The sequence below is a fragment of the Trichechus manatus genome, unplaced genomic scaffold (genome assembly GCF_000243295.1).
Source record: "Trichechus manatus latirostris isolate Lorelei unplaced genomic scaffold, TriManLat1.0 scaffold00021, whole genome shotgun sequence".
Classification (NCBI taxonomy): domain Eukaryota; kingdom Metazoa; phylum Chordata; class Mammalia; order Sirenia; family Trichechidae; genus Trichechus; species Trichechus manatus.
The window spans coordinates 18,058,174-18,068,416 of NW_004443957.1; the positions used below are offsets into that span (position 1 = coordinate 18,058,174).

Sequence of the window (10,243 nt, forward strand, 5' to 3'; positions counted from 1 at the left end):
AAATGGGGAGGAGGAAAAAAGACACGAAGGTTTTGGTGCCCACCCCAAGTCAAATGCTATTTGAAGATACTAAATTCTGTAGAAGTAAAGTAGCCAAGAGAAAAAAGATGTAAAATACGCCAGAATAGTGAGAAAAAGTGAGAGTGAATTAAAAAGTGGATTATAAAGCTGTCTGTTCTCAGAAGACAAAGAGGTGTATTGCTTACTTATCAAACCAGAACCAAACCTGTTGCCTCTGAGTAGGTCCCAACTCATCGTAATCCCATGTGTTACAGAATAGAACTGCACTCCACAGGGTTTTCTTGGCTGTAATATTTATGAAAGCACATCACCAGGCCTTTCTTCTGCAGTGCTGCTGGGTGGGTTTCAGCTGCCAACTTTTCAGTTAGTATCCAAGCACAAACCGTTTGCACCACCCAGGGACCTTATTGCTTTTATAAAGGGCTAATAATGTATTTTTATAGAGCTTTTCCACTAACAAATTCAGCCTGTTGTGCAAATGATTGTTTAATAGCATAAGTCACTTTCACCAAAAAAAAAAAAAAAAAAAAATCCCAAATGTCCTAATACTGAAAGGTAGGAACAGTACAGATAACTTATTTTTATTCCACCCACCCCCTTCTTACTCATTGTTACTTCTCACATAGCTATTATGGGTATAATCCATAGTGGGTTTGCATTGTTCTTCTACAGACTAGATTCAGTTTAAGGCAATATAAGTCCTGGAATCATCTGATACTCATACTTAACCTTCAGTTTATTGTGCAAACAAAGGAGGAAATAAAGTCAACCACAGGGGGCAGACCATTGTGCTGAGAGGAATCCTCAGGCCCGGGTAGTGCCGGAGTGACCACAGACAGCCACAGGGGAGCACAGTGGCCATGGGAAGGGCAGCGTCTGACATTCTGTGTACTAACCAGCCTGTGCCCAGGGGAGGACATGGAGATGGAAATCTGCAAGAGATCTGATTCCAGAGTTGCTTCCTCGGAGAGACATTGCTGATCATACTACCCCCCACCTTTTTTTTAACTGAGAAAATATCAAAGATTGATGATGGCAAATTCCAACTCAGCTACCTGCTTTCTAAAGCTTAGAAGAATATGCTGTATATCCTCCCACTGTTTTTGGTAGGTAGAGGTGAAGTTTCCTAATCACAAGAGCCCAGGCCCTCCGGAGATGAGTTCTGAAGATTCCATTTTAGAAGTCATTGTTGGCTAAGCATGGAGGAAATCCTAATAATAATAGTGATAAAACTCAATTTCAAGTCAATGGACGTTTATTGAGCACCTATTATGTGATATAGTGGGAAGAGCATTCAAAATTCAACAAGTATTAACATTGTGCCTACTATATACTAGGTATTGTGCTAGGCACTGGTGTAATAATAACAACAACAATAGCTAAGACTTATCACTTGCCATCCAGTCAATTCCAACTCACGGCGACCCCAAGTGTGTCTGAGTAGAACTGCGTTTCATAGGGTTTTCAAAGGCTGATTTTTCAGAAGTAGATTGCCAGGCCTTTCTTCCAAGCTGCCTCTGGGTGGACTCAAACTATTTGCACCACCCAGAAACTCCAACTAAGACTTAGTTGTTGCTTATTTGGTGCTAGTGACTATTCTTAGCACTTTAGAGTAGGTATTTTTATTATTGCATTTTACTCAAGAGTCACAGAAAGGTTAAATAACTTGCTCATGTTACATAACTAGATCATGGGTTTCTTATTTTACCTAGAGGTGAAATAACTTTGTAAAGGTCACACAGCAAGTAAGAGATGGAGCCAGGCAATCTAGCCCCAGAGGCCACACCAAGCTTTAGACTGAAATAAATTCAGAGTTGAATCCTACCTCCTCCCCTTACAGCTGTATAACTTTGGGAAAGTGACTTAACATCTCATAATCCTAGTTTCCTCATCTGTAAATGCAGATGATAATATACACTTTCAGAACTTTACAAGAATGCTAAATAATGCATACAAAGTGACTAACACAGTGCCTGGTAGATAATATCATTATTAAGGATTCATTAATCCAAACACATAGTACTCAGTATGCATTGGTATGGCCAGACCAGTTGTTAAAATATTTAAATACTTCCAGGCAAGTTGGTAAAACCTCTGCCCTAGGCCCCCTAAGTGCTTCCTTTCCTGGCCACCCAGCCCCTCCTGAAGGAGCCCTCCATAACCCCTGGCACTTTGGAAGGGCCTCCAGGATCCTATTCTGATGGTTAGTGACTGGGTCACATCAGGTGTCAAATATTTTGACTATGTCCTGGCTACAAATGTAAATGAAATGGATTTTTGCTGTCAATGAGAATACAGTCTTGGAGGGGTGCCGGGCATGGTGGGAGACAGTGATGAGTGCAATGATGAAGGAATGTGCTGCCTAAGTGGTGGCTCTGAGGATGGTGAAATGGACCAGCTTGGGTAGGCCAGAAGTCTTCACCCAAGGCAAGACACTCGCGCTATCGGTGACCTGCTGGGGGAAGGGGAGCATCCTAGATCATCACAAACGTTTCTTTTGTCTCTGTTTTTTCATTCTTGCTACCTCCACCCTAGTCCAGGCCTTCAGGACTCTGCCTAAACTTCACATGAGCTTCTTAATTCAATGGAGTTCCTGAGCTGACGGTTCTATCCATTTTGTGGTTCCCTTACTCAACAACATTTAGTAGCTCCCTGTGGGCCCATCTTCGTATTGAGGCATCTAGGACCCAGTATCATGTAGTCCCAGTCTCTGCTTCCAGCCTTTTCCACTTACTTCAGGGCAGGTGCCAGGCACTTGCCAAATGAGATGTTCCCAGTGCTAGACTGTGCTGCCGCTGCTGCTGTTGCTTGGAACTTGTGGATCCTCTCTCAGGGTTTTTCAACACCCTTCTCAAATACAACTTCTGTGAAACTTTCTTGCATCTATGCTCCTTTTGTGGTGGATTAATTACTTCTGTGTGTGGTCTTTATAGCCATGGTCTTGTAACTCCCACCCAGGTGATTGTGAGATAGGGTAATTGTGACGTACGAAGGGAATTGGTCAGTTTTTCCTTAAAAGAGAGCCAATTCCAGGGCAAAGAGGAGAGCCCGCCACCACCAAAGAAGGAGAGACCTGCAGGAGATGGCACAGTGGGCTTCCCGGCCCATGGAGCAAGAAAGCTGAGTGCCTTTGGGCAGAGGCTGAGGGCCAGGGAGAAGTCTACACCTGACCCACGAATTTGGGACTTGCCAGCCTCCAAAAACCTTGTGAGCCATTTCCTTTATATGGTCCACGAGTTCTGTGAGACGTTGCAAGAAATTAGGGAACCCAAAGACAGGAGGGAGAATACTGAGGTGAGAAGGAGTAGTTGATGTTAGAGATGATGGAGTGGTACAGCAGCTTGGAAAAGTTAGACATTTGGGACATCTTTAACCTCCGCCTCACAGGAACCAGCTTTGTGCTGATCCTTATAAAAAAAATTATTGGTTTACCTTCTGTCCTCAGGTTCTTCTCCCACTCCAATGCTGTGTGGGAATGGAATGGATACACACGAACGACTAACATACACTGATATTAATAGCTTACTGTATGTCGGGAAGGAGCCTTGGGAGTGCCGTGATTAAGTGCTTGGCTGCTAACTGTAAGGTCTGTGGTTTGAACCCACCAGCCTCTTCTTGGGAGAAAGATGTGGTAGTCTACTTCTGTAAAGATTTATAGCCTTGGAAACCCTATTGTGTAGTTCTACTCTGTCCCACAGGGTCGCTATGAGTTGGAGTTGACTCAGTGGCAATGGGTTTGGTGTTTTTTTTTTTAGATGTCAGGTGCTGTTCTAAGGGCTGTACATGTATTACCTTGTTTCATCCTCACAAAATTTCCATGAGGTAGGGACAGTTATTACCTGTATTTTCAGATGAAAAAAACATGAGGCATAGAGAGGTGAAATAACTTTCCAAAGGTCACACAACAAACAAGATATGCAGCTGGCAATCCAAACAAGGAAGTTGGTCTCCGGAGCCTGTGCTCTTAACCACTGTTTTATAGTGACTAACAGCAATCAAAGGAAGAGAAAATAAAAAACTTTGTAATGTTATTACTTAACAAATGTTACTTGGTTTTATAATTCTTTTGTAATTATTTCATCTCCTCTATCCAGGCTGAAATTCTTAGGGGAAGAACTCTGGGTCTCACATCTTCGTATCTCAGACTAACCATCAATCAGGTGTGGGCAAACAAAGGTAGCGCTACTGAGCCATCACTCCTTGGAGGGCCTCCTGATTGTGAATTGGCCATTATCAAGCCCACCTTTCACTAGTACTTCTCCTAACTAAATGCACCACATGGCCAAACCCAGGTGCAGGATCAGGTCAACTCTCCTACACGGACTCCAAGAAAGCTGTGCATAATGATTCAGATTGTGGCTGAGAGTTGTCATTTATCTTCTTCATAATAGGGCAGATGTGTATGTGATGTCTCGTTTTTAGAGTTGGGGAAACTAAAGCATCCTGAGGTTATTTACCCAGATTCATCAGGCACGTCCAGATACCCAGTCCAGGACTCTGGACAACCCTGTGGTGATTCTGCCCTGATGCCATATACTAAGATTCAACAGATGGAATAAATTGTTGACTGACCAGAAAATTCTGGAACACCTTCTCTCTGTATTTCTACTTTGATGCAAAATGAAATTATGACATCATGATGGGAACACGGGACTTCTCTATTTGTATTTTTAGAATTTGCTAGATTTTTCCAAGGGTGGACTGGTCAGTTCTTAAAGAAAAATTATCGTGAGAAAGTGTCACACGTTCCATTTGTAACAGATGTGACAAACGGGTTTGTTCTAGAATCTAGAGAACAAAGTGATAGATGTTTAGCGGAGAACCAATAATTTTGTACTTAGGCGCAATTCTTTGATAAGAAGCCCAAAACAGGAACTTCTGTTGTTGTTAGTCGCTGTTGATTCTGACTCATCGTGACCCCATGTGTGTCACAGTAGAACTGTGCTCCATACGGTTTTCAAGGCTGTGACCTTTCAGAAGCAGAACACCAGGCCTGTCTTCTGAGGGGCTTCTGGGTGGGTTCCAACCGCCAGCCTTTGGCTAGTGGCTGAGCAGCGCTTAACTGTTTGCGTCACTCAATTACTCCTTAGTGACTTTAAGAATTGGCAGGCGGTAAAGGTGCGTGTGTCACTGGCTTTACGGGGAAAGGGACTCTTAAAAAAACATAATATTTGCCAAATATCTTGTAGTAATATTATTTTAAGATGCCTGTTACCCAGGGTCTCCTCTGCCGGTAGAGTCTTCCTCTCCATTTCCGCGAGTACGCCTGGCACTTACAGGTGCCTGCTGCTGGGAAATGGGCAGATCATGGAGGGAGTAGGACTTTATTGCCGAGCAGAGTCCACTGCCATACGCAGATGAAAGTTTGAATGGTTTAATTCAAGCTTTGTTTCTGACAAGCCAGGGCACAAGCCAGAATCTTTAATTCTGAACAACGCTAGCGATGTGAGTACCCCTCCTACCTACGCAAACACTTGCCGTCCGATCGCAAGCCCTGACCCACACCCATCTGCTCACGTCGTCGCCCCCTTTAAGAGTCTGATCCGCGGGACTAACGTTCGAATCGGCCCAGGCGCCCCTCCTCGCTCTCCGATTGGCCAGGCGCAGCGCACAAGGCGCGCCGCCCGGCCCCAGAACGGTTGGCGGCTCTTCGTGATTGGCTGGCGCTCGAGGGGCCTATATAAGGCGCGGGGCGGCCAGTCCGCCCTCAGTTAGCGACCGGACTTGAAACTGTGCAGTCGTCTTATGTGTAGAGGTTAGCAGGTCAGTGCGCGCGTCACTGGAGTCGTTTCTCCTCGTAGTCTTCGGATTTCGAGGGTCCACCCACGGGGCGGGCTTGTTTACGCCTCTTCCCTCCCAGCTTCCGAACGTGCGACGGGGCTTACCCCTCTCACCTCCGCGCCAGCCCTGGGAAAGGGGGAGGCAGGATGGAGTTCAAGTTGGAGGCTCACCGCATCGTCAGCATTTCTCTGGGCAAGATCTACAACTCGCGGGTCCAGCGCGGCGGCATCAAGCTGCACAAGAACCTACTGGTCTCGTTGGTGCTGCGCAGCGCTCGCCAGGTATACCTGAGTGACCCGTGCCCCGGCCTCTACCTGGCCAGCCCCGCGGGGAGCCCAGTGGCGCCGCCGCAGCAGCCCCGGGAGCCGGCGGCCAGGCCACCCGCGGGCTGGGAGGAGCCGCCCTCGCCGGCTGCCCGCGCCACCTGGCAGGAGACGGAGCCGCAGCCGGAGCGCCCCGCCACCCCAGGCGAGCGGCGGACGGATGGCGCGGAGCCCGCGGCTTCTGTGACGGGGACCGGCGATGCTCTTCGGGGTGGAGAGGCGGAGGCGGCGGAAGCTGCTTGGCGCCGCGTGGAGGGACCACGCGAGGCAGAGGCCGGAGAACCTGGGGGTCCCGCCGGAGACTCGGACGTTTTCCCCGAGGGGCCTCGGGCTGCGCGCCGCCACTGCTGCTGCGCCCCAGGCAGGGAGGACAAGCCCGGCACGCCGACCGGGTCCCCTCGCGTTGACTGCTGCTGCATGTCCCGGCCCGCCGAGGACGAGCCCCCCGCGCCGCCCCCGGTCTGCCCCAGGAAGCGCGGCGCGACAGGGGTGGGCGGCGGCACCGCGGGCTGCCCGGCGCCCGGCTCGACCCCGCAGAAGAAGCCCCGCCGGAACTTGGAGGAGCAGCCGGGCGGGGGAGAAGAGGAGGAGGAGATGGAGACCGGTAACGTGGCGAACCTCATTAGTATCTTCGGTTCCAGCTTCTCGGGACTCTTACGGAAAAAAAGCCCCGGGGGCGGCCGAGAGGAAGAAGAGGGCGAGGAGAGCCGGCCGGAAGCCGCTGAGCCCGGGCAGATCTGCTGCGATAAGCCGGTGCTGAGAGACATGAACCCTTGGAGCACAGCCATCGTGGCCTTCTGAGCCGCCCCCCGGGTCCCTGTGAGGGAAAGAGGTTGAGCAGTGGGCGTCCTCGAAGTGAGGGCTGGGCCTCTCCTGGCTCCGAGGACCCCCACAAACCGTCGGCGCTGGGCGCGTTGGGGAGACTGGTTGCTGCCGGGCAGCAGAAACTGCCCTTGAGCTTGGCAGCCCTGCTGTGCCATGACTCTCGGGAGTCACATCTTGAGACTTGGGAGTTGAAGGGTTTTGGGAGGAAAACAATTGTTAACTTTTGTGTATGTGTATGTCTGTGTGTATGTAAGTTTGTCTTGTTGAAGTAAGACTATTTTGTCCTTGAATGCATCACCCCTTCCCCGGGGCTTAAGAGATCGGGGGCAGACAGGGACTTTCCTCTGCTGACAGCACCGAGAAGGAAGCGGAGAAAATGGGGAGTTCCCCATTCGTTCTCAGGGGAGGAAGGGACTTTACACACACCCCTCACATGAAAGCTAGAACCCCACCGGGGCCTGGAGTGGCGTTTCCTCACAGGATTTCCTAAGACTAGAGGGATTTAGTCTGGAGCTAGAGACTTGTATTATTTCCCTCCCTCTCCACCTTTCTGTCTCACTGAAGAAACGTTTATACCCTGTGATTAACTCTGGGAAAGGGAATATTAACAGCCCTTCTCTTCCTCACAGGGTAGAAAGCTTGATAAACTTCACAGAAGAGTTCAAGCTTGGAAATAGGGAGTTTATAGAGAAAAGATATATTTTTAAAAGCTCTAGGTCAGAACTACTACACAGTGCTTTTAAAAAGTGTTGAATGAAACAAAGTTTACAGACAGAAGCCCTAAGTGGAAAGACCTTATGGTTTTGTAGACATGGTGACTCCAGCCTTTGTTGTATAAAGGTTGGGGGAGCTGATAAGGTTTTTGTACAGTATTTTCTCCTTCAATGTATTGATTTTTGTATAAAAATGTAACTTTACGTGTCCAACACGTATTAAATATTTTGAAGCAACTTCACTGGCTCCTTGTCTGCTGTAATCACCTGTCTCTGTTGGGAAGGAAGTAGGAGGAGGGGGGAACTAAGGTCTCCACCAGAAAATTGAAGGTGTGGTTCTTAATATCAGTCATGTACAGACTGGGGGACATTGTTTGCTGACTTCACTAAATATCAAGAGACGTTTAAGGTTTTCCCTCCAGATCAGTGGGCTTTTATTAGAATATCAGTAGTCTGCCTGTTTCTTGAAACCTGCCACTACACTGTCCTTTAAAAATCAATTTAGGCCAGTTTGATTTTCTATAGACCAGTTTAATTATATCTGTTTTAATATTAAGTGACTTAAGCATCAACTTTTGAAGCCCTTCTCATCTACAAAAATATTTTTCACCCAAACTTTCTTTTAGTCCCTGTTAAACTATAAAGCATGGGTTGTCTTTCAGCTTTGTTATTGAAAAAAAATGTTTAGATAGTAGCTTTCTTTAGAAGTCTAGTAGAACTATGAGGAAGCAAATGAGACTGACCTGTCGAACTGGTCAGGTCCACCTCTGCATTCCAGTGGATGTCAGGATGGAAATTTTAAGGTTTTTTTTTTTTTTTTTTTTTCCCCTTTTATAGATAGAAAGCAAATGCCTCAGTGAAAGGGAAACTGCTTGTTTCAAACCAGATAAGGTAGGAGGCCAAGGAGGCCTAGACAAATTTGGCTTCTCATTTAGCAAAACTTCCTGATTTGCTTTTGTAACACAAATGATGACATCAGTGTTTGGCTCATGGTAAACAGGTGATGACAACCAAGTCATTAGTTGATTTTTATTAAAATTAATGCATTCAAGAGAGCTTTTTGTCTAGGAAAAAATGGTCAGTATTTGAAGTGTACTGAATATTTCAGAAGCAAACCAATTAGAGAATGTGTCTTAAAATATGGTAGTACTTTAAAAGATGGTACTGGTCTATAACAACTTATGAATAAATAGGGTGTCTAAGATGTGGGAGAAACTGAAGAAAGATTAGACACAGCTTTAAGTAAAGGTTGTGGCCTTTGAAGGAGCCCTGGTGGCACAGTTGTTAAGTGCTTGACTTCTAAATGAAAGGTTGGTGGTCAAACCCACCACCCACTCTTTGGGTAAAGATTTACAGCCTTGGAAACCGTATGGGGTGGTTCTGCTCTGTCCTATATGGTTGCTATGAGTCAGAATTGACAGCAACAGATAAAATTTTTTTTGGTTTATGGCCTTTGAGCAAAAGGAGCACATTCATGGTGCCTTGGCTTTCCCAAAATCCTGAGTATTTGAAGTTCTGTCATAGCTCAGTTGGCCAGTATTTTGATATTTTTGTAAAACTATTAGTGGTTCCCTAAGCATAAGGGTTCAAAAACAACTTCTAATTTTATGTCCATCACTGTAATGTGGTCCTAGAATTAAACATTCTTTAGTTAGGCTCTTGTTAAAATTGACTTATTTTGTTTTTTTTCCCAGAGATTAGCTACCTAAGTTCTATCATAGCCACAAAAGATCCACTTAGTACTGACTACTTAAACTGAAGAAGGTGTTCAGGGCCTTAATTCTGCAAACATTTCCTGTTGTTAGAAGGTAATTATGCTCAAACAGCTATCTCAGTGCATTTTTATATTTGAAGAAGGGGTAACATTTGGTGTATTGAAGGGAGTTGATATGATTTAGGTGAGAATAAAGTTTCCTATTGATCCTTAGTCTCACATTAAAATGAACCATGGGACCATGTGTCTGCTTAATTTAGAGACTGTAAATTGGCATATTTAATAGGGGATACAGCCTTGTAGGGAATTAGAGAAGATAATTTTACTTCACTATTGTTTTAGAAGCACTATGTGTAGTGGTTAGAGCATGGGCTCTGGAACCAGACTGCCTGGATTTGTATCTTGGTTCTGCCGCTTATTAGCTATGGGACCCTGAACAAGTTACTTCTCTGTGTGCCTCAGTTTTCTCAAATGTGAAATTGGGATAATTGTACCTCCCTCATAGGGATGTGAAAATTAATGTATATAAAGCTCTTAGAAAATTACCTGATACGTACTGCTAAGCACTCAATTATTATAGAAATGAATTCTGTGTATAACTGAGATCTGTTATGGTTAAAGAATTGTCTGTATGTGTAAGAAAGGAGAGGAAGGGAGAATCTATTTTTAAATTATCCTGTGAATACTGGGTTCTTTTATTCTGGTTTTCTCTGGACATTAGGCAGTCACTAAGCTTTATTCCATCAGTATAGTTTTGCTGCTATGTGTCTCACACGAACCCTATGACTTTCCCAATTGTGTCAAACGACTCTATTTTCAGGGAGGAGTGAGCAGGTGTGAAAACATCAAGTAGCAAAGATCTTGTT

General features: G+C 45.8%; 1 protein-coding gene across 1 annotated transcript; it reads left to right on the forward strand.

Moving 5' to 3' along the window:
* Positions 1-5,617: 5,617 nt before the first annotated feature.
* On the forward strand, positions 5,618-10,014 carry IER5 (immediate early response 5). Its single transcript, XM_023728095.1, has one exon. It carries the CDS (start codon positions 5,949-5,951, stop codon positions 6,924-6,926), a length of 978 nt encoding a protein of 325 aa, XP_023583863.1. The 5' UTR covers positions 5,618-5,948; the 3' UTR covers positions 6,927-10,014.
* Positions 10,015-10,243: the final 229 nt, after the last annotated feature.

What these genes read in the sequence shown, in the direction of transcription:
- IER5 (XM_023728095.1), top strand. Translation starts at nt 5,949, where the DNA reads ATGGAGTTCAAGTTGGAGGCTCACCGCATCGTCAGCATTTCTCTGGGC.